Genomic DNA, 24,543 nt, shown 5'->3' with positions numbered 1-24,543 from the left:
AGTTTGTTCATCTATAAAATAGAAATTGTACGACTGACCCCATTATCCATTATACAGTCTTTAAAATCATGGCACTGGGTTCTTCAAATGAAGGTAATATTCTAGGAAGCAATTTCTGGGCAAGGAGAGTTTGGGGTATAGAACTCATCTATCAAAGCTCTTTTTTTTAAATTATTTTTTAATGTTCATTTACCTTTGAGAGAGAGAGAGAGAGAAAGAGGCATGAGTGGGGGAGGGGCAGAGAGAGAGGGAGACACAGAATCCAAAGCAGGCTCCAGGCCCTGAACTGTCAGCACAGAGCCCGATGCGGGTCTCGAACTCACGGACTGTGAGATCATGACCTGAGCTGAAGTCGGATGCCCAACCGACTGAGCCACCCAGGCGCCCCTGCGTGCTTAATTTTTAAAGCAGTGACAGTAACTGTCCCGTGTCCCTGTCGCCCAGCCACACGTCTCCTTCCCTTGCCGAAGGAACTCCTGTCATCCTTTTGTTGTGTATCTTCCCAGAGATCTTCCCTCCATGTGCAAGTGTATACAGATAATGTGTATATGTAGTTTAGGTTAAAAAAAAATTACGTATTTTTGCATAGGTTATCCTAGGTGTGGTTCAAGATTTAAAACAAATAGAGTGGCTTTCCTTGAAGAGTCTCCTCTCGCTTCTGTTCCCAGCTACCTGCTTTCCCTCCTCAAAGATCGCTGATGTTAAGTGTCTTTGGTATTCTTTTTTTAATGTTTATTATTTTTGAGAGAGAGAGTGCAAGTGGGGGAGGGGCGGAGAAAGAGAGGGAGACACAATCTGAAGCAGGCTCCAGGCTCTGAGCGGTCAGCACAGAGCCCGACGTGGGGCTTGAGCTTGTGAACCGCAACATCATGACCTGAGCCGAAGTCGGACGCTTCACCGACTGAGCCACCCAGGCGCCTCATCAAAGCTTTTTATTAAAGTTTGTTTTGAGAGAGAGAGAGAGAGAAAGCAAATGCACACAAGTGAGGGAGGGGCAGACAGCACGAGAGGGAGAATCCCAAGCAGGCTCTGCATGGTCAGTGCAGACCCCAACTCGGGGCTCAATCCCACAAACCATGAGATCTTGACCTGAGATGAAGTCAAGAGTCAGACGCTCAAGCAACTGAGCCACCCAGGGGCGTCTCATCTATCAAAGATTTTAAGTGAAAATGGTCAACATGTGAGAAAGGCTTCTGATGCAATTTTTCGGGAAAATCCACTCCCGTGGAACATCCTGTCCTCCACAACGCAATGCCGGATGACATGAACAAAAGCAGCTGACATTACTGAGTACCTACTATGTACCAAGCCCTGGGCTCAGTAAGCACTCTCTGTATACGCTTTCCTCACAAAACCCCATCTTACACAGGAGGACACGGAGTCTTCAAAGGGGTCTGTGACCTGTTCAAGGAGGTGCTCAAGCTAGATCTGAAGCCAAGCACAGCCCAGAGCTGACTCTTACCTGCCATGTGCATGGAACTCAATACAGTGTTGAGACGGCACCTGTTCATCAAGTCGGCCTCATAAGGCACCCTTTGCTTTGGTTTGTTTCCCCTCTGAGCTGTCGGCAGTGAGCCAGAAGTTCAAGTGTCCTGCTTGGGTCCCGGGGGCAGATGCAGGGTCACAAGGCAGGCCAGGGTGACCAACCAAAGATCAGAATGTTCTGTAAAGTCTGCCTCAGGCAGTGGCAGGCCCAGGTGAGGCATGCGAAAATGTCACACCTGCAGACAATCTCCAGTGTGAATGTGTGTGTGTGTGTGTGTATGGTGGGGTGCCCAAATGCCCTATAAGGGGGTCTGACTCTTATTTTAAAATAAGCCTGGGCTGGCCATCTCACAAAACTCCCCTTTCACTGAGGCCAGCGCTGCCCTCTCTGCGGACACATCACCCTCTATTAGCTCCAGGTTACCCTTTGCACCTGGTACCTGACACACAGGTACAAGCACCATTTGTCTCCATGCACACTAGATTCTGGTTCACATTCCACAAGCCTTAAGAAGCTCCTGAGTCTCTGAGCCTTTTCATGGCTTTTTCCGATTCCACACTTTTTTTTTTCCCAATAATTCCACCAGCTTTGTCAGCTCCGCTGCTTCCTCTTCCTTGGGTAGTAGGAGGTCCTCCTGGCCCCTTCTGATTCCTCTCCATTCTCGGGGGGCCCCACAAGCACCCCCTACCACCCGGTGCTGCCTTGGCCACAGTCAGGCCCCCCTCTCCCCCTGCAGCAACATCTGGCTTATTGCGAGCACCTCTCTGAGATATTAATTCTTATAAAAGTCAACAGTGAAATTTACTGTAATATTAACTCTAACTTCTTAGAGTGAGGATCTGGGCTCCCCTAAGAGGATAAACTATATCACTGCCTTCTGGTGGCAGCAATTAGTGGAGGGATCATAAGTCGGGGCTTTAATAGTAGATTATCATCACAGTGTTCCAGGAGAAACTCTCCTTATTCGCATTAGAATGACCCTATAGTCGTCAGGGAGTTCTGTAGTTCCAGAGTGCTTGCTCGGACACCCCAGGATTTCTGCAGTGACTACAACTGTCATGGCCCCACATCTTACCTTCTTGATTACCAAGCAGTCCTACAAGGTCCTACAAGGTCGCGGTTGTCCTCACTTTGCAGATGCAGACAACGAGGCTCATGGGGAGGAACCCATTTGCTCAAGGGCTGCCTGGCCCCGTTCTGCGTGTTTCCCACTCTCCCTGCAGCACCCTGAGGAGTGAGCGTCCGTTGATGACTAAGCACAAGTATGTGGACAAAAGCAGGTGTCCAGCATCACAGTGTGCAAGGCACCCAAGACCACCCGAGACGGCGGTCTGTTATCAGCCTGGGGAACGTTCTAGGGCTGATCGAGAGAAGATGCTGCACCAGAGTAGCAGGGCCATCGCCGGGGCTCACCCACCACACGGCATTCATCGTCTGAAGGTGTCACTCGCATTGTCCCAGGGAGCACTGGTATTCCTGATTATTGGCAGAAATCCATTGGCAGTCATGGTAGCATGGCAGGAAGAACTGGAAATAAAAAATGTCTCCGAGAATGAAAATGGGTCCGTTCCTTTAGTGCAGGACTTCTCAGAGCCTTTAGTATGTTATTGTGTATTTTGGATCTCTAAGAGGGGAGTTTAGAATATGCTAACCACCTGCATTGTACTGGACTATAGTATACTGTATTATACTGTATTACATTACACTTTACCATATTGTATCATACCGTACTATATTATACTATGTACTACATTGCATTACACTATACTGCACACTGTATATTACACTGTACTATACCTAACTGTATCATATTGTATCGTACTTTACTACATTGTATCATACTGTACTGCATTACACTGTATTATACTATACTATACATATCCAGTATGTATAGTATAATACATAGTACATGGTACTACACTATACACCATATATTACATTGTGCTGTGCTATACGGTCTTGTCCTGTATTGCACGGCACTGTATTATACTGTACTCTATTGCATTATCGTATCATATTGTATTTTTGCAAAGCCAGACAAGTTCTGGGAAAGTTCTCCTTGGGAAACACTAGTATAAGCTCATCTCTCCTCTTTTTCTCCCCTCACAAAAGAATTTCCCCTGAAATCCCAGTACTAAATCTCTACTCCCCAGATAGCAGCACTGGTGCAAACCACACTGACTTTTACCCCTAATTAAGATGGATTCCTTTGCACTAGGATGGTTATAGTCATAGGCAGGAAGGTCATTTTCAAGTATGTTAATAGTTCTGCTTGACAAAAGCAGGGTCACCATGTCCCCAAGCAAGAGGCATGCTGGGAAGAGCTAGCCCCTGCCCATCAAAGTTCTGAAGGCAAAAATACACACATTCAAGGGAAAGGAGACTCCCCAGAGAAGCACCATTATCTTTAAAAATTCATGGTAAATTTTACACTGAAATTAGCAGTTCACTTTTTAAAACTGAGGAAGCTGGGGGCTTTTGTTTTGTTTTAAACTGGGGACTGAGAGCAAGATCAAAGCACCCGATCAGTCCTTCCTTGTCTTAGCTGCTGTGCTGGGTACTTTGTTCGATGTGTTCACCGGAGTTTGGAACCACTGGCCACTAGAGACTTGGGGGAACATTCCAGTTGAGATTACTACCTGCCAGGAAGTCTCTGAAATTTCCGGCTGGGGTTTGCATGATGGACGGGCTCACCTTTGAAGAATGCAGTTTTGAAAGTAGGGAGTGGAATTTGAAGCCTGGTGTCATCCATACAATGTCTGTAAAGTCCTTGTAAATTGTCCCTCCAATTCTGGAGAGTAGTGAGGTGATGAAAAGTTCTTCAGAAGCAGTTTTGGTCATAAGTACCAGAAAGCAACCCTAGTGGAAAAAAAAATGTGTTTCCCAGCACCCCAGAGGCTGAAAATGCTGCTTACTCTCCCTCCCAAGCCCCCCTTACTTCCAGGGATTGCCATGTGACATAGTTCTAGCCAAGGTGGGCAAAGAGAATTCTCCAGGGGTACTGGGAAACACTTACATCCTTACAAAGAGAGACTCCCGGAGCGCATTTACTTCGTCACACGATTGGATTCCTTTACTCCTGTATTCCAGCATGATTCAATGAAGATGTGATTCCTGGGGATACAGCAGCCACCTTGTGATCATGAGGGGGTATCGCCGACATCCTGAAGATGGTGGAGCAGGAGGATGGAAAGGGCTGGAGGCTTTTGAGACCACCTACTTCCCAATTTCTTATTATCTATAATATTAATTGGTCAACTTGCTTTCAACTGGGTATTTTATTATTTGCATCTTAAAGGATCTCAGCAGACATAGCTATGTGATGTAAAATCAAGCATTTTTAGATAAGAAGGCAGATTCCGAACTTCTCTTGAAAAATCAGAAGATCCGGCACTGGGCTCACCTTCCTACCTGGCAGCAATCTGGAACTAAAGAGACCCTGCCACCTTCTACCTGGGGTGGGTGCTCTTCAGCTGGGCTCGGCTTCCTCCCCTGCCTCCCTCCTGCCCTGCTCACTCCATTCCCTCCCCTGTTGCCTCCAGGTGTCTGACCTTGTGCCTGCTGATCTCTAATTGGACTTTGAGCAGGTTCACTAGGGAAGGAAGGAAGGTCTCACAGACCACGGCCGCCAGGAGGGGTTCTGACTGCTTGCACTGTGTGCGACCTGCCTTGCCAGAGCGCCTGCATTGGTAACCCCTCACATCCAGAAGGGGTCAGGGGCACGCAGAAGTGCCTTCATTCGCGGGCACTTCGTTAGTGCCTCATGGTGTTATTTCTCCTTCATGTTAATAGAGCATGAAATTAAAATGTGTGGATCCACAAAAACACCCGCCTTTTGTGAACGTACGCGGTTCGTTATGGCTTCTAAGAATCCCGCCACAGCTTCACATCATTACGTCCTTTGTAACTTTATAATTTCATGAAAGCTTTTACCTGGCCTGGGGTAGGACTTTCCCTTCAATTACCAGCATTAACAGTGCTCTGTTCTTTGTCACTTTTCAGAATCCTTCCATTTATCTGTAAATGTAAGTTATTTACATTAAATTTCCATTTCATGGCCCAGCATTTGAAGTCATCAGTAATAAAGTGTAACTCTCTTTGTCCCGCCTGCTAAGCAGAGCTCTGGTAACTACAGAATCCAAGAAGTATATGAGGGGCACCTGGGTGGCGCAGTCGGTTAAGCGTCCGACTTCAGCCAGGTCACGATCTCGCGGTCCGCGAGCTCGAGCCCCGCGTCGGGCTCTGGGCTGATGGCTCAGAGCCTGGAGCCTGTTTCAGATTCTGTGTCTCCCTCTCTCTCTGCCCCTCCCCCGTTCATGCTCTGTCTCTCTGTCTCAAAAATAAATAAAACGTTAAAAAAAAAAAAGTACATGAACCGTAACTTTTTTTTTAATAGCATCAAAGGATCCTTCTCTTGCATTGTTATTCGTGACTATATTTTTGAAAATTGTAAACACTTAGTTGAATCAGATTATTTGATTTCCTAATTTTAAGTGAATTTTAGCCCCGGGTTTTAAATCATGCCATATAGATTGCTATGGTTTAGCTGCTAAAGTATATCGCATGTGTTTTCTGAGTTGCTTGTGAGTGTAGCTGCTGTGGTTTTTAGAAATCAAGAGTCTGGCTGTGGATGAAAGGCGACTCAAGCCTTCCCTCCCCCCACCCCACCTCACGACGGGAGGGTCACCCCACGGCTCTGTGCTGACCCCAATTTGGAAGGACCGCAGCTGGAGAGGGCTGCACAGGGGCTCATTTGTAAAAGGTCTTCACAAGGCGGTATGCGCACCCGGGGGCTGAGCTCACGGTATAGACAGCTAATCGAAAGCATCCTGATGGTTCTAACTGGCACACTCAGCCCAGAGCTGCTCGGGTGATAATTTGAACAGCCACTCGAGTCTCGGCAGAGGCAGTCTGTCACTGCAACTGCTGCAAAGTGTCAGTCTTTAGTCATCAAAGATGCACCCCTTCGCAGCAGGCCCAGGAACCGGGAGAACCGCGGGGTGCGTCTGAGCAGAACCGAATGGAGGGAAGGCTCACTGCTTTGAAAAGAACAAACTGGCCAAGGAGCAGCACAGTCTGCCCTCGGATGGCCAAGGTCCTCGGCTGGCTGAGCTAAAACAGGGCATTCTTGACTCTGTTCCGGTGCTTTCTACCGGAGCCCTGTCATGTGGAAATGCCACCTGCCAGACGGGAGGGGGGAGCACGCCGCTGTTTAAAGAAGACCTTCTGGCAGAGTCCTGCCACACTCGGGTCCTCAAGGGGAAAGGTCCTACCCTGAAGCTGCTTCTTACTGCCAGAGGTCACCCGGCCATCCCCTGGAAAGGATCTGGTGCTCGCCAGCCCTCAGACAACTGCAGCGACCCCCTCTCCATACTGGCGCTCAGGCATCTCTGTTTTCACTGTACGGGGTGAAGTCACTTGTGTGAAGCCGTTCACCTCATTTCCTTCTAAATTCAATGATTTGAGAACCCTGGAGGGGCGCCCGGGTGGCTCAGTCCTTTAAGCATCCAACTCCGGCTCAGGTCATGATCTCACGATTCATGAGTTCGAGCCCCGCACCAGGCTCTGCACTGATGGTGTGGAGCCTGCTTGGGATTCTCTCTCTCTCCCTCTCTCTGCTCCTTGCTTGCTTGCTCTCTCTCTCTCTCTCTCAAAAATACATAAATAAACTTAAAAAAAAAATAAAAGAAGAAGAAGAACCCTGGAAAGACTAAGACAGGAGCCCTAAGCTTCAGCTCCATTTCAGAGACGTCTGCTATGATAGGCTGACCTTTCAGAAAGTTTCCAAGTTCAGCACCTGGAATGACCCACAGCCAGAGCTGGCTTTGGACCAGCTGCCCATGCTGGCCTCAGTTGTGAAACACACCACGTCTTTGAATGACTTTTGCTGCCCTGGACAGCTGACACCACGTCTTCCAGCTTGGAGGCTTTATTACGTTTCACGACCATGAAAACATAGGGCGGTGGCTATTACAGCAAACACTGAGGACAAAGGAATGGACCGAGTTGCACCCACCCTCCCCTGGCAGCCTCCTTCCCCACGTCTCTCAGAGACTGTCCCTGCGTCCTTCCTTTGCAAACTCAAGAAAGTTGAAAGGAGACATCGAAAGTAGCAGGAATGCCATCGGCCAGATGGAAGCAGAGGGATAACTTTGAGGAACAGTTGATGAAAAACACACTACAGAAAACCTCTCCTACTGCGTTGTGACGCCGGGGTGGAAGAGTGTGCCCTGGGCTCAGCGTCCATCCTCCCGAGACCGCAGTCATACGGGGCCTTCGGTGATGCCCTCCAGAGGCATGCTGGGCGCGCTGTCCCCTGTGGGCCGCTCATCTTTCTTCAGCGACGTCGGGACTCGGAGGCTGACATACGGTTTGTGACAAGCTGTGTTGGCCAGAGGGGGGTAGTGCTGTCTGTAGCAAATGTACGCAAAAATGAGGCCAATGACTCCACCCACAAACGAATCTAGGCAGAAAGAGCAAAACGGGAGACACGTGTTACGATTCATTCGTATGTGGCCAGTTACGTTTTCCAGAAAGCGCTTTTCCCACCTGCCGCGGTGACTGGTTTGCTTGCCAGACCCCCTGAAAGACCACAAGAAAGAGAAATCATGCTAGAGGTAAAGACCTTGGTGGCCTCTCCAGATCTTTTCACGTCTAGAACTTAAAGATCCCTTTTCAATGTTCACTTGATTCCTTCCGGTGTCTTTAATATGCGTTTGAGCACCGCACGAACTCAGATTTGTGTTCTCGAATTTCAAAACCAATTCTAGATTCTGGAAGGAGTCCAGCCACCTCTATAGGATCTAGATGCCTGTGATTTCTGGTTCTTCTGCAAGTTTCCACTAGAAACCTGCAGTATCGCTGGCGTGTTACAGAAATTCATCGAGCAGGCAGTCTCTGCCTTGTGGTAAGTGATTTTCCAGGGAAGAAATGAACCTTCTGAGTCACAAAGTGAAGAAAACATTTTGTGACACACCAGGATCGCCGACTCAACAGATCTCTGATGTGAGAATCCCCATCCCCCTAACATCTCGTCAAGTTGAGGGGCTGAGGGGGACAGAGGAGGCAAAAAAAAAAAAAAAAACACCACAAAAAACCATCTACAGGCAGAACAGGTACCTACACCATGGGGGCAGCCCCCTTGCTAAGAAGGCATTCAGCTGGGGGTGCCTGGGTGGCTCAGTCAGTGAAGCGTCCCACTTCGGCTCAGGTCATGATCTCCTGGTTCATGAGTTCGAGCCCCACGTCGGGCTCTGTGCTGAGCAGCTCAGAACCTGGAGCCTGCCTGGGATTCCGTGCCTCCCTCTCTCTCTGCCCCTCTCCTGCTCACACTGTCTCTCTCTCTCCTTCAAAAATAAACATTAGAATTTTTTTAAAAATTAAAAAAAAAAAAGAAGGCATTCAGCCGATGCCCCACAGCGACCCCATGAATGCAGCCCACCCCAACAACCCTCATTTGGTGTGTGTATGCATGTGCGTTGGCACTTTAAACTGCGTCTATAGATTATTCTTGCCAAAAAGACCCCAGACCCTTCGGGAGGCTGCTGCCTGGGGGTTTCCACTTCCACGTTTACCATCTTGTTGGACTGCACACACCTCCTACAGGCAGACAGCATCGTGAATCCCTGAGTGGGGTCACAAGGCATAATTAACGGAATTAAATCAAGTTCCTCAAAAGGAGAAGCTCTTCACATTGCCTGTGACCGGCAGCCTCTAAAAATGTGCCAGGACTCAAGGGCTCAAGGTCGGAGAGTTGGCACTATTGTTTTGTGTTTCCTCTAACCCCAGGGAAGAGTCCCGCGGGGGCATTATTTTTCTCAGGGTCTGAAATGACCCAGGACATCTGCATTTGAGCCTCTGACTACTGAACGGACCAAATAACAAAACCCACAGATAATGTCATTTGGCTTTCCATTTTCCAGGGCGCCGCATCCCCCTGGGTACACCACTGTCCACAGGACATCGAATCGTTCTGAGTATGGGTTCCCTAGGCTGACGGCAAGGCGAGTGGCAAGTCCCGGCCATGCTGTCTTCCCATTTCGTTGAAAGAGTGGACAGGGGTATCACAGGTCCACCAGAGTCATTAGAAAAAATAAGGGCAACACGAGGTCTAGGCAAGCCTCCTTCTCAGCCAAGCCATCTGGGGCTTTATTGCAAAGGTGGTGAACAAGGGCCAAAAAAGGACTTACTTTATGAGGGAGACGGCCATCAAGTGCCTCGAGTGGGCTATTGGTATTTTGATGAAATCAACACTCACGTCCTGTAGGGCATGTGCTGACAGAAAAGCGGGCAGCGGACAAACAGGCCTTTATTAAGGGAAAAACCACTTGGGATGGATCTTACCCTAGCTATGGTAGCATGGCACCAGAGGGTTCAAAAGGGGAATACATGGATCTCCGTGTCCCTGAAGTACGAAATACTGGAGTCTCTTTACTCAGCATCAATGTCATGTGTATGTGCTGCACAGGTATCAGGGGTCAGGCGTGACGTCTGGTCCCAGGGCACGAGGTTCAATACAATGTACACATCCACAGTCCTAAGGGGCCGGATGGACACTAAACAGTGACAGCCTTTATCAGTGAGCTGCCACTGTGCCATATGACATGAAGGAGAAGTGAGGGTCTGTGAGATCGCCCAGTGGAGTAGCCTGGGCTGGTCTGGACCGGGGGAGTCTCACCAAGGACATGGCCCACGGGCCGGCCGTGCAGGATAAGCAGGCGTGACCCGGCGGGGAAGTGGGCAGTGGAGACAGGGAGGGCACCTGCAGTCTTCCAGGCAGAGGAAAGAAGGAAGGGGCTTGGCAAATTTGGGTGCCTGAGAGAAAGATTATCTTTTACCTGGTGGTGTCTTCGTAATCCTGCAGGACATACGACCATGAGGTATTCCAACTTCAAACTTCAAAAAAAAAAAAAAAGGCAGGAAGGTGTCTGGGGGGGTGGCTCAGTTGGTTAAGTGACTGACTCTTGATCTTGGCTCAGGTCACGATCTCACGGTTTGTGAGTTCGAGCCCTGTGTCCAGCTCCATGTTCACAGCATGGAGCCTGCTTGGGATTCTCTCTCTCCCTCTCTCTGCCCCTCTCAGCTCACACTTGCTCTCTCAAAATAAATAAATAGACTTAAAAAGAATAAGGGGCGCCTGGGTGGCTCAGTCGGTTAAGTGTCCGACTTCGGCTCAGGTCATGATTTCACGGTTCAGGGGTTCAAGCCCCACGTCGGGCTCTGTGCTGACAGCTCGAAGCCTGGAGCCTGCTTCGGATTCATGTCTCCTTCTCTCTCTGCTCCTCCGCCACTGGTGCTCTGTCTCTCTCACAAAAACAAATATTAAAAAAACTAAGTTGACCGTGAGGGATTCATGTACCCTCAGGTAATACGGACACTCAGCATGGAGCAGGGACCCCATGGGCTTTCTGGGCTGCCATGTGTGCATACTTCTTAACCCATACCCACCACCCAGTATTGACTTCCCCTTGAAAACCTCCCTCATCTTCGTTTCCAAGGGCCCAGCAGTTCTTAGTAAATGTTTGGTGAATGGACATGTGCTGAACAGCACTGACAAGACGCACTAGAGAATCGACACGACCAGCCACAAAAAGCCACATACACTGTGATTCTACGAATGCGCGATGCCCAGAATAAGGAAAAAAAAAAAAAAAAAGGAAGATTAGTGGTTGCCAGGAGCTGGGGTAGGGGTTTCTTTTTGGGGTGAAGAAAATTTCCTGGAATTGGATAGTGGTGATAGCTGCACAACTCTGAACATACTAAAAATCACTTTAAAGGGAATGAACTACAAGTTATGAATTATACGTCAACAAAACTCTTTACAAAGTCGGGGGAGGGAAGCAACACCAGATGGGCTCCAACGGTGGCAGAAATCAGGCAACCTGGATTTGATTCCCACTCATAAAATGGGCCCCCACCCCCTTCTCATGAGGTCAAAGGACAGGACAGGCTCTCTCTGGGTCTGGCAAATGGAAGGGCCAGGACATCCTGGCCGTGCTCACTTGGTCTGGCACAAATAAGCAGAAAGGCTTCTGAAGATGCACTGTCAAGCCCCCTGGGGGAGCAAACACATCTCTCTGTTGCCATGGCAACATCCAAGCTCACTAAGCTGGCCTCACTCGGGCCCTTGTATGCCTTGGGCTGTATGACCCAGGATACCAGGGTAAAAATTAGCTCTGACAAACTCAACAAGCCCACAGGACGATTTCTGCCATTCTGCCACAATGGACTTGTGGAATGAAGTTTCCCGTTTTTGTGACTTTGAGTCTCTAAGAAAGACCTTTCAGAGCACAGAGGATGCGTGCTCCATCCGGTGTGCTGGCAGCCGTGGTGTGTTCTCCCTCAGTACCACACCTCCCGTGGGGGACATGCCCAGCACACAGGCACAAGAGGCCGGATGAATGAATGAGTGAATGTTTAAGGTGTAATTGTTTGGTTCATTTTTAAAGGAAAAGAACTTGCAGAGGAAAGGTCAATTTTAATAAAACCAGTGTGAAGAAAAACATGATACTGGTAAGAAAGGAACATGATTTAGTTAAAATCATTCATTCATTCATTCATTCATTCATTCATTCAACACATTTACTGGACACTGTTATGAGCTGAATTGGTGGCTCCCCACCCTGAAGAAAAAAAAAAAGATATGTTGAAGTCCTCATTGCAGTTTTCAGAATGTGACTTTATTTGGATACAGAGTCTGTGTAGGGGTCATCAAGTTAAAAGGAGATCATGAGGGTGGGCTCTAACCTAACATGACTGGTGTTCTGGTAAAAGGGTAAATTTGGACACAAAGACAGACACACAGAAGGGAAGAGAGCGTGAAGAAACACAAGGAAAACACTGGGGGCACAGATTGGAATTATGCTGCCGTAAGCCAAGGTGCATCTGGGGCTACCAGAAGCTGGAAGAGGGGAAGGATCTTACCCTACCGGTCTCAACGGGAGTGTGGCCCTTCTCACACCTTGATTTTGGACTTCTAGCCTCCAGAGAGAACTGTGAGACACTTTCTACTGTTCTAAGCCACTCAGTTTATGGCACTTTGTTACAAGAGTCCTAGGAAACTAACACAAGTACCCACCATGTGCCATGCCAACGAAAGAGACAAAAATCTCTGCCCACATGGAGATGAGACTCTAGAGCAGAGTTCACAAACTAGGGCAACTGTTTAGTCATATATTGTCCATAGCTGCTTCCACACTGCTACAGCCAAATCCAGGAGCTGGGACAGAGAGTGTATGGCCTACTTAAAGCCTAAGATATTTACTATCTGACCCTTTACAGAACAAGTCTGCAGACTTCTGTTCTAGTGGATAAGGACAGACAATAATCAATACATAATAAACTACTTAGTTCATCAGGCAGTGATAAATGAGCAAGATGAGAGCGCTAGGAAGCTCGGAGGAAGGGCTGCCAAATCACCAGAGTGACCATCACAAGACATCCTCAGCCAGAATGTAATGCTTGAGTCAAGGTCAGGAGGGGGAAGGGAACAAGCCACACCTACAGAGGAAGTTGGATTCTAGAAATATTTTGAACACAGAGCCCACAAGAGAAACCAGAGACAATGAGAGAAAGCAGAGGGGGGAAGAATTCCTTGGAGTGAAGTAAAGCAAGTTTATCAGTGAGCCTTTTTGAGGAGCCACCATCCATCTTCCCTGGGACCTGAGCAACAGGGGAAGGCCAGGGCTAACCTGGAGGCCCTGACTCACGCTCCCTTTGGTCTGGCCCAAACACTGTCCAGTGGGTTCTGATGGGAGGGAGCAGGGTGACTTGGGGCTGCAGACTGCCCAGCCCTCCTATGGGACAGCTAGGGTAGGAAGACAGAGATGGGCAGACTCATAAGCCATTGAGGATTAGAGGCTCCCAGACCCCGACCAACGTGCGGCAGCTGATAAGGAGTGTGAATACAGACCCCACTACAGAGGGCAGCCGACAGTGGAGGGAAACGGAGCTGAGATCAGTTCACTCCAGACCAAGGATATCCATGGGAGAGTATCAGTGCTTCTGTCCTATGGAAGGCTGGTGGGGTTCTAGTAGGAATAGTGATATAGTTCCAAGGGGTCCTTTTCAAGTCACTTTGCTCAGAGACTGCTTCTGACAGCCCAAGGAAACAAATGGTTAAGAGCGTGTATCCCTCAACTATGTGTTGTGGGGGATGGGGGGCAGAGGTAGCAGCCTCTGCCTCACTTTTTAGTGTGACACCTGAATAGTCCAGCAAAGTGCCCCCCACCTCCCAACCACCTCATCTTCACATCTAATAATCTCAAGTCTGGTAACTACACAAAAATTCATTTCAAATCACAGACGCTTCACAGCCCAGTAAGGGAAATGTCATGAAGGCAGTGGCAGCCATCTTGAAAACTTCAGCCCGCTCAAATATGGTATCTGTGACTGATAAGGATGCTTTCTAATTTGGGCTGGTTGGGAATGAAGGACCCTTTCTCCCCTGGAAACTCATTTTCCTGTATTTCATTCAGAGGGAGATGCTCTTTCTTAGAATGAAACACCATACAAGTAAGCAGGGCTGCTGAGAATGACATTACAACTAAAGAAACCAGTGTCGGTTGGAAGGTTACCCCCAAAGGTGGAGTCACATAAGGAAAGCCTGGATCCAGATACAGGAATTTGAGGGCAGCGTATTATGCCCATTCACATAACAAACTATAATTCCTGCCACTCCCAGCTGTAACACTTCACTGACTAGAAAACATGAACACACAACACTATGAGTTGAGGCAGAAGGAAGTTCAGTAAGATGCTCTTCTCCTTCTTTATATTTTTTTCCACATATATGTTTCTTAGCATGGGAATTCCATAAATTGTAACTCTTGAAAACACATGACTAATCACAAAGGTAAACCTCTTTACGAGGTGCTGGGTTTTATAGTTAGCATCACCCACAAAACTCTGTAGCTTCCAGTTGACCTGGAAGCCAGCATGTCACAAAACATGGAGAACTTCAGCCACACACAGATTGGCTACCCATCTAGCTGGTTTTATTTCTGAAAAAGTCCTGCTAAATGTTTCACGTGCCCCTTCCTGCCATGGCCTGTGTCCTCCATTTTCTTCACTTAATAAAACAACAGGCTGGTATATTTAGAGTGCAGCTGGGAAGACGGAAAAGACAAGAAGGGTGTTGACAACAGAAAACAACAATGATGATGACAAGAGTAAGGCATTTGGGATTATGAGCTATATTGGATAAGAATATGTAATTGAGTAACTGGACGTACTTCTCCATTAGGCACGGTTGTATAAATCAAAATGAAATGGACTCATAAAAATCTTATAATACTAATGTTGTTAACTAAAGTCTATAACGAGAGAAATTCATGTTTTGCTGATGCCTATGGGGCTCCATGTGAATTCTCATCTTAATGGACGGCCCCTGCCCATGGTCACTGGGCAGGCTCAGTCTGTGAAGAAAAACAACAACCTATTTATCTCCATCAGGAATCCTGCCTCAAACAGCCACCCCCACACTGTCTATCCCTTCTCCAAGTTGGAAACCTTGGAGGCCTCCTTGATTACTCCCTTAATAAGTGAGTGTTTACTGAATAAAATTTCCCACTCATTGAACACTGCTACTTTATTTTTTAGAGAGACAGAGCGGGGAGAGGGAGTGTGTGTGAGAGAGGAGGAGAAAGACAGAGGGAGGGAGGGAGGGAGGGAGGGAGAGAGAGACAGAGAATGGATCTTAAGCAGGCTCCACCCTCAGCATGGAGCCTGAGTTGGATGCTCAACTGACTGAGTCATGCAGGCACCTCGAACACTACTGCTTCTTAACATATAATAAGGGGGAAAAAGGGGGCGCTGAGGTACACTGTAGATCAGGGGTTCTCGACCTCAGCAACAGCTATCTGGGGCTGGATAGGTCTTTGTTGTGAGGTAGACGTGATCTTGTACATTGTAAGATGTTTAGTAGCATCCCTGGCCTCTCCCCACTAGGTGCCAGGAGCAATCACCATTACCACCACCCCCAAACCAAAAAGAAACTTCCACACATTGTTAAGTGTTCCCTGGGAGGTACAGCAGTCACCCCTCTGTTGAGACCACTGGTGTAGAGAGTGACAGATGGCCTCATAAAGGGGAATTCAGGTAAAATGAACCGGACTTGTTTCAGAGCCCATTAAAGAATCCAAGGAAGGGCACAGTCCTCTCCTGGCTAATTCTAGGGGTAGAAGTTGAACAGATGATGGCACAGGTGAACTGGGACTTGACCCACAGCAATGATCTGTACCAATGGACATCGATGTACCATGTATATTCAGTTTTGCCTGAATGTCATGGAGGTCTATCGTGACAGGTTGCTTTGCCCCTCAGGTGTGGCCCTAAACGTCGTGGAACGTAAATTCTATTGCTTCGCTTGCCCATCAGCCCACAGAGCACTAATATCCTCCTTCTACTGCTCCAAGTTCCTCTGTGTGCCAGGTGGATGAGATGGGTCTGAAGCCCTGATGCACCAGCTGCGTCATGAGTCCACCACTGTGACAAAGCCTAGGACTGTGAGTCTTCATCCTTCCATGACGCACCAGCCATACCAAGGTCATGAGGACCAAAACTATTTCAGAGAGGCCAACTTCACGTCTTCGGGTTTCAGGACAAGATTGCTACATGAAGGCTCTTCCTGCCTTCCAAGATGAAGCAACGGTCTATTCCATTGTGAAACCCTTAATCGTTTCTCAAATCCAAAGTGACTGAATAAACGTGCAAGCCAAGGGTTCATAGCTTACAAATAGACCACCTTCCCTTCCAAGCACAACCAGGCCTGACCCTGCTTAGCTTCCGAGATCAGATGAGATCGGGCACATTCCAAAGGATATAAAAATGCTGACTCAAAGGGGCACATGCACCCCAATGTTTACAGCAGCACTATCAACAATAGCCAAATTATGGAATGAGCCCAAATGGCCATCAACTGATGAATGGATAAAGAAGATGCAGTGTGTTGGGGCACCTGGGTGGCGCAGTCGGTTAAGCGTCCGACTTCAGCCAGGTCACGATCTCGCGGTCCGGGAGTTCGAGCCCCGCGTCAGGCTCTGGGCTGATGACTCAGAGCCTGGAGCCTGTTTCCGATTCTGTGTCTCCCTCTCTCTGCCCCTCCCCCGTTCATGCTCTGTCTCTCTCTGTCCCAAAAATGAATGAACATTGAAAAAAAAAATTAAAAAAAAAAAAAAGAAGATGCAGTGTGTGTGTGTGTGTGTGTGTGTGTGTGTATACATACACATACACACAATGGAATACTACTCAGTGATGAAAAAGAATGAAATCTTGCCATTTACAACAACGTGGATGGAACTAGCATGTATTATGCTAAGCGAAGTAAGTCAGTCAGAGAAAGATAAATATCATTTGTGGAATTTAAGAAACATGTCTGATGAACATAGGGGAAGAAAAGGAAAAATAAGAAAAACAGAGAGGGAGGCAAGCCATTAGAGACTCTTAAATACAGAGAACAAACAGCATTGCTGGAAGGGTGTTGGCTGGGGGGATGGGCTAAATGGGTGATGGCCATTAAGGAGGGCTCTTGTTGGGATGAGCACTGGGTGTTACATGGTAAGTGATGAATCACTAAATTCTACTCCTGAAGCCATTATTATGCTATATGTTAACTAACTTGGATTTAAATTTTAAAAGAAATAGACCATGTTCCAAAAATACATCTGCCTCTAAATCACTTGTTTGGGCAACACAACATATCCTTCTTTAGAAACAATGCACGAAGAGACAACAATACCAATTTGCATTTGTGTAATATGTTTTCACTTACAAAGTACATTCAGATCCATTATTTCATTCAGTCTGTGAAATAGCATGTGAAATATCTGGGGGTTATTGTTTCCAAGTTCAGAAGAAGAAACTTCAGTTTGCAAGGGATATAAATGAAAAGCAGTCCATAAGACACCATCCAGGCCTTGATGTTCTTGACCCACAAGGACCCTGGGGAAATGCCCTCATCATCTGGACAACAATGATTCTGTTGGAAAATATTCCCGGGCGCTGTGGGCATGCCCTTCTGCTGTTGACTCCGCGACTCTCTCTCTCTGTTTCCCTTCCATGATGTAGCTTTGTGCTATCCAGAACTTCATCCGAGTCATCGATAAAAGTAGACCACAAGGGAGGGCGCAGGACCCAGCATTATGGCTTCTAGTGGCTTCCCCATCAGGAGGGCCTCAAGACCCTGAACTGCACTTGATGCATCTACCTGTCCAGACCATGCATCAGCCTCTGTTTCCCCTACACTCTTCACTCCCAGCTCCAAGCTGCTGCTAGAGGCTCATGAAGCCCGGAGTGCGAGCTCTAGGAGGGTGGTGGGTGGAGCTGAGGTTGGGGAAGGAGCAAGAGAATCCAGAGAAGATGTCCATTTAGGAGCCCCCCTCACCTCTGGCCTCATCTGCTGCCTCAGGGCCACTGGAATGAATAGCTAGGATGAGGTGAGGAGGGCACAGAACCACAGGCAGCAGAGACAGAAAAGGAGGAGGAGGGGAACCGCCTGGTGGCAGCAGGTACCAGGCAAGAAGAGGAGGGACAAGCCCCAGGAGGATCGTGGAAAGCCATACGGATGGGGAATCTGGTTTGGGGCACATATAATTCAGTTTGCTTAAAGCTGGCACACTGGCGCTCCTCCCCAAAGCTCCTCAGACTTCATCAGAAACAACAGACTTGCACCCTAACGCAGACTCCTGGCCACCACTCCAGACCTACCCCCGGAGTCGGCCTCCCAACTCAGGGTGGCCTGCTCCAGGTAATGTGAGGATTGCCCGGCAGAAACACGGCCCTATATCCTGCGCTCCTGGCCACCCCACGTCCTCTGGACATCACCTCTGTGTCTGCTCCCTGTTTGCTGTGGCAGGTGCGGGCTGTGAGCTGCAGCTTATCTGTAGGAGGAGACGGCGTGGTTTAGTCTTATTCCAGTCCCTCACTTGTTTTGTGTTATTTTCACTCTTCTCGGGTATTTCAGGAGTCACATGTATAGGTAAACTTCACCACAGCCTTGGAGCGGCTGCTCAGAACGTGGCTGGCACGGATGCCCGGGCTGGACACATCTTTTGGAAGTGTCTCTGTGGTGAGAAATATGGCCTTGCGTGACAGATGTGAGATGTGACGGGAGCCCCAAATCACTTGGCACTAAGTCTGCAGGCTGAGGCAAGTGATCCGGCAGGGAAATCACACTTGGGTCTGAGGCCACGGGTCTGCCGTCCCGGAGGAGATGGTGGGGCTCCGAGTCTACACCCAGCAAGGGCAGTGTGAAGGTCAGAGCTCCCTTGAACAGGCGTGTTTTCTTTAAAACCGCAGCTCCTGTTATTTCAGCCTCCTCTGGTCTGATGGTGGGAGCTTGGCTCTCCCTGAATAGGTGCCTTGCTATACCCACCCCTGCAGGACGGTGTCAGACAACCAGGGGGACGGGCCCCGGGCAGGGACTCACCTTGCCAGTGATGCTTGTAGTCACACATGCGGGACAGGGCAATCATCATGGCGCAGTATAGGGGCAAGATGGCGGCACAGAGCCGCCAGCTCTTCCCCCGCCCGCTCTCAGTGAAGCAGTGCAGCTTGCCAGCCAAGTAGAACGTCGTGAAGCCAAGGCCAGAAAAGGCAACTGCCAAAGAGAAACAGCAGGTGTTACTCCAGCAGGCGGTAACGGTGGCAGGGACGCGGCACACACCGGGCATCCTATCTACCATCTTGCGCGCCCCAGGGCCAAGGCATGCTGGCACCAGGTACCATCTAGGCAATCTGTGCTCTTGCTAGAACCACGCTGGTATGAAACTTTTAACAATCAGAGTGGCTTTCCAGGCTTGTGTGTGATCAAAATCTTTTCCTTTTCTTTCTCTCTCTTTTTCTTTTTTCTTTCTTTCTTTCTTTCTTTCTTTCTTTCTTTCTTTCTTTCTCTTTCTTTCTTTCTTTATCTTTCTTTCTTTCTTTCTTTCTTTCTTTCTTTCTTTCTTTCCTTCCTTCCTTCCTTCCTTCTTTCTCTTCCTCTCACTCAACAATGATTTAATGGGCATCTACTGTGTGCTAGATGAGCACTACTCTAGGTGGGGGAACAACAAAGCGCATCAGATCCTTTCTCCGTGTCAAGGGGCTCACGGTCTGGTTGAAAGACATAGCCATGTTAAGAGAGAATTTTAATATAATGCGTTGAGTTCCATAAGGAAAACATGGTGCATGGAACACAAGACCGTGATGGCTGCTTAGATCGGAAGGGTGAGGAAAAGGAAGGGACTTGGGGCTTGGCGGCGTTCACGGAGATGGAGCTGCGTGGGATGCGTCTGATGGAGAAGATGGCGATGAGAAATGCCTTGTTTTCGTCTAGAAACTAGGGTTATTGATACTTAGAATTGCAAAGACCACTCCTGACTATGCCAAGCCCATGGTCAAAAGCGTGGAGGTCGGGTGTAGCATATATAATCCCCAAACTTTTCATCCAGTCAGGTTTAAAACACAGTTGGAACTCAGTGAGGCTTAGAGGGGGTCTTCTGTGGGTTTACAAGAATGGCCCTCACCCCCTGGCTGTTCATGGAGTCACCTGAAAAACTTAGGAAGCTTTACAAAATACTGGTGGCCAGGTCTTGCTGCCAGATATCCTGTTGGTGATGGTCTACTGGTCTGGAGCATGTGTATGAGTGTGAGTGTGCAAGAGTGCATGTGTAGGTGGGAGTGTATGCAAATATATGAGTGTGTACGTATAGGTGCTGTGTGTGAGGATGTATGTACGTATGTGTGTATGTATTAGTGTGTGTGTATATGTGAATCGTGTGAATATGTGAGTGTGTATAAGTGTGTGAGTGTATACAAACGTGTATGTGTATATGTACGAGGGTGTATGTGTGCACGTGTGCAACTGTGTGTGTGTGTGTGTGTGTTGGGTAAGTGTGTGCATGTCAGTAGGTGTATGTGTATATTATCAGTGTGTGTGTATGTATGTGTGTATATGTGAATGTGAGTGTGTATGTATGTATACGTATGAGTATGTGTGTGAGTAAACGTGAGTGTGGGAGTGTGTACGTGCATACTCCCCAAGTCATTCTAACGTCAGCCAGGATTGTGCTTAGGGCACTATTGTGGAAGCTGCAGCCCCTGCCTTCTCCAGACACCAGCCTAATCAAAACGTTCCTCTTGCTGGGACAATGTTCCTGGGGGGCAGAACTCCTTGATAACTAGCCCACCCAGGGACTTGGTAAAACCGGGACTTGCGAACACTCCGGATGCCAGGATGCCGGTGACTTTGAGAGACTGCCTGAAGCCCGAGCAGAAGCCTCAGCATCCCTGAGTTTGTTACGGATGCTGAACGTCAGGCCTGCCCAGACCCGCTGAGCCAAACTCTGCGTTTTGTAAGGTCCGTAAGTGACCTACGTGTACCCTCAAGTCTGAGAAGGCCTGGCCTGAAACACAGTCATCCTCTTTATAACACATCTCTAAGAGTCATATAAGAATATGGAGAGGTCTAGAAGATATTCTGGTCGAGTTATTCATAATTATAGAAAAGGAGAAGGTGATGAACACAGAAGCACAGATAAGCAAACCGAGATACCTCCACTCAGTGGACCACGATGCACCCAGGAAATCACGGCCCTAATACAGCACCACAGACGACACTTATGGTACATTAAGTGACAAAAGCAGGACCTCAAATTGTAGGTTCAAGATAATCACGTAAAAATAAATGAACGGCAAATTATCTCTGATAATAATGTGTCTTCTTAAAAGGGATCCCCCAGGTACGAACGCAAGCCTATGCCAAAGCAGAATGTTTTCAACCAAATTAAAGAAGGGAAGAGGGTTCCCGCCCCCCCCCCCCCGCTTTTAAACATAATATTAAATCAGGTTTATCTCAGGAATAGAAATGAAGCACTTAAACATTTCTGAATAATGATTAGCACTTAAATAAACAACAAAGCAGTGCCAACACACACTGAATATTCTGTTTGAAATAAGAATACGTAAGGGGCTTCATTGTCCAAGCCTGTTCTACATTTTTGCTAGGGTGGAAGGTTTTTAAGTGATCCATGGGCATTCCAAGGTGGCCCCATTTGGCTACCATCCTCGCAAGCACAATGGGTTCTTAATTTCCTGTCCTCGCCCGCACGGCTGTTTCTTCCATTCATTTATACTCTCCCCTGAGGTCCCAGAGTAGGAGGGAGATGCTGGACAGTTGTCTCTGGTGGGTACTGGCCTCATCCTGAATTCTTACAGGCGAGTAATGGACTTCATTCAAACCAACAGTGTAGCCAGTCTATCTGGCTGATTACACTGAGCGCGGGAGCCTAAAAGAACTGCCCTGGGGCTGTGTGAAGTTACGGATGAAAGTCTCCAAGATTTCAATCAGAGAGGCAGCTCTACGTGCTGCCAACTGGCATCTCTTGGGAAAAGAAACGGAAAACAAAAAAGTCAACGAGCACGAGGGGAATGATGAGCAGGAGTTGGTATGTGTCGCCATAAAAAAAATTGGTTTGGAGACTTTACGACGGACATGTCCCAGCTCAGGCAGCCAATGCCTCGAGGCACAAGATGGGCCAGGGAAGGGGCGGCTGAAAACCCTCCAAGGTCAAGAACGGGGGTGGGTGGCTCTAGGCCAGACCCTCAGCCTACACTGGATCACCTCCCTGTCCCCCAGGAACTCAAATTTGGCCAGCTTCGGCAGTGGTGGGACCCAGTCTTCGGCAGGCAGGTAAAATGACCTCTGTCCCATGTCATGGGACTCATGCTACAGCCCTCGGGAGTGCTGGAGTGTCTGCTTCTCTGAAAAGGAGCAGCAATTCCAAGGCATATCTTTAAAGGCTGGGCTCCACAGTCTAGATCCTTGGCCACCCAGCAGCCTCTGCTCTTCTTCCACACACACATCCTACTGGGCCTTTGGGCGGTATTTTTTTTTTAATTAAAAAAAATTTTTTTAACGTTTCTTTATTTTTGAGAAACAGAGAGAGTGCAAGTGAGGGAGGGGCACAGACAGAGGGAGACACAGAATCCGAAGCAGGCTCCAGGCTCCCAGCTGCCAGCACAGAGCCTGACGTGGGGCTTGAACTCATGAACTGTGAGATCATGACCTGAGTTGATGTTGGACGCTGAACGACTGAGCCACCCAGGCGCCCCCGGGCAGTATTTTTAAAGCAGCACTGTGTGCCATTGCTTTGCTAGGTGACATGACAGGCTCCGATTTCATGCTAAACCTTATGCTTGTCGCTTTCTAAGTGACATTTATACAGCGGTTGAGCCAGCAGAACGTCCTTTGGCAGAGAGCTTCTGGGGCTCCGCCTTGTGGCCAGGGAGGCCCATCTGAACCACGGACACTATGGCCACTTTGCATTCCTGCTTTTCCAAAAGCTGTCTGAATAAGAACCAGGTTCTGCAAAATCACACTGAACTCATGTGATCCCACATTTTGTTCTGCTGCTGCCTCCTGTGAGGCTGGGGTTTGTGATGAGAATGTAATCTTCTGGGATCCTTCCAGCCCTGAGATCCTGGGGCTCCCCAAGGCTCAGATTCAATTTGACTGGGAGAAAAACAAAACAGGGAAGTTTTTAAAGAAATGCTTTCCAAGGCTAGCCAAGCAACCAACACCCTGTTCTCTCAAAGAAACGTGCACTTTTGAGACACTGCAGGGCTGGACAGCCTTTTGTGCTCATGTGGAACAGGTGACACCCTGTGCATTCTGTCTGCCCTTCCCCTTGGACATCGCCCCCATTTCTAGCATGATTAAGGAATGGAGCTGAGAACAGAGCTTTCAAGGCTGTGGACATTTCAGAAGATGACCATCATAGAATAGGGTAAATGCGTTCATATTTTGCTAACATTATGGACAACAGAAATATGATCAGAACACTCCCAAGCCAGTGGGCAAGGGGATACTGAGACTCTACCTGTCCTTGGGGGCTCTGAACTGATTCACTTTCCAAAGTCTGAAACACACACACACACACAGCAATCTATGGGATAGAGCATACACCCCTTGCTTTCAGAGCCCGTGGCGGGTTTTCTTAGCTGGAAATAGTCGATTGTAAATATTTATATGTTGATCTGGCTGTGAAAAGCAAAGATGTTCTTGGAGCCTCTAAACTAGGAAGCAGATGAAAGAGGATGGTTTCCCAACCCTGTTTCTGGCACTTACAATGCTCGCTTGGCTGTGGTCAATGAGAGGAGATAAGCAAAGCATCACAATACAAGCTGCCCGTCCAGGACGTGACGCGAGGCACATCCCCTGAACAGGGCTCTCTGCCTGCCTGGTGATTTTGAAAAGGAATCACTGATTCTTCTCCCAGGCTACACAGGTGAATTGCCATAGGTTTATGAGCCTCCCTTTGCAAAGAAAGTTCTATTTATTTAGCTAGCTTAGATGAAATAATGTGGCTTGCCTTTCCTCCCCACTTGACTTTTAAACCAAGTGGAAGACCTTTGGACCCCAATGATTGCAAGAAATAAAACTGGCACCCCCAAAAAAAAGAAAAATCTTTCAAAATAAATGAGATAAGAAGCAAGGGGACAGATCCTGCTTTTCATGTTGTGCTTTCCATTTGTGCCCTTTTTAATAAGTTTCTCCCAAACTGATCATTCCTGGCACCAAAAATGGAATTGCACCCTGATGAGGTCATCTGTACAAATTTTCCATTTTATGATGCTCAAAGTGTTAGTATTTTCTTCTTCAAGAGAGAGAAGGGCAAGACCAGGTGGCTGAATAAATCTTAATACTGAAAGGTGCTCTGAGGGGAATGCATCCCTACAAGACTATCTCTACAAGACCATCCAAAAGCAGCACGTGGGAACAAACCTGCACACTCCTTACAAGCAGGACAGTGCAGCTGGCAGAGATCTGGGTTCTCACCGTGGCTCTGCCATTAACTGAATACACGAGCCTGGGCAAGTCACTTTCCCTCTCTGGGCCTCGGTTTGCTCTGTAAAATAAGAGACTGAACCACAGGGGCCACCAGGTCAGAGAGGAAACATGAGTAAAGTAGTTGGATATTAGAGGTGACTTTGTGCAGCAGAAAACCTTCCTGGTCTGTCTTTTATTATTCCACTGTTGCTAGATACTCAGATAAGAAACACTTCACTCTCTGAAAAAA

General features: G+C 48.1%; 1 protein-coding gene and 1 long non-coding RNA gene across 7 annotated transcripts in view; both read right to left on the bottom strand.

The window, feature by feature from the left end:
• Positions 1–1,826: 1,826 nt before the first annotated feature.
• Positions 1,827–5,688, bottom strand: LOC125148045 (uncharacterized). Of its 3 annotated transcripts, none has more exons than XR_007145398.1 (4): positions 5,420–5,640; positions 4,503–4,650; positions 4,181–4,345; positions 1,827–3,013 (listed from the first exon to the last, which is right to left on the bottom strand). It is a non-coding gene; the product is annotated as an uncharacterized LOC125148045 (long non-coding RNA). The 3 variants fall into 3 exon arrangements; XR_007145399.1 differs by lacking the exon at positions 1,827–3,013 and adding an exon at positions 5,647–5,688 and having other exon boundaries at positions 3,707–4,345; positions 5,420–5,503; XR_007145397.1 differs by lacking the exon at positions 1,827–3,013 and having other exon boundaries at positions 3,708–4,345.
• A 1,782-nt stretch (positions 5,689–7,470) lies between these two features.
• The window catches only part of PLPP4 (phospholipid phosphatase 4), a 128,255-nt gene continuing 111,182 nt past the window's right edge, over positions 7,471–24,543 (bottom strand). For 2 of the 4 annotated variants that reach the window (XR_007145387.1, XR_007145388.1), the window contains 3 exons: positions 18,912–19,082; positions 10,324–10,381; positions 7,815–7,949 (listed from right to left, as the gene is read on the bottom strand). Coding sequence is in view for 2 of the 4 variants with exons in the window: in XM_047825644.1 (XP_047681600.1) it covers positions 7,750–7,949; positions 18,912–19,082 (371 nt within the window). In the remaining 2 variants the exon portion in view is untranslated. Of the gene's footprint in view, positions 7,950–10,323; positions 10,382–18,911; positions 19,083–24,543 lie in introns of all 4 variants that reach the window. The other 2 variants (XM_047825644.1, XM_047825645.1) reach the window with 2 other exon arrangements.

Source organism: Prionailurus viverrinus, chromosome D2, assembly GCF_022837055.1.
Source record: "Prionailurus viverrinus isolate Anna chromosome D2, UM_Priviv_1.0, whole genome shotgun sequence".
Classification (NCBI taxonomy): Eukaryota; Metazoa; Chordata; class Mammalia; order Carnivora; family Felidae; genus Prionailurus; species Prionailurus viverrinus.
This window is presented reverse-complemented; position numbering and strand designations above follow the sequence as displayed.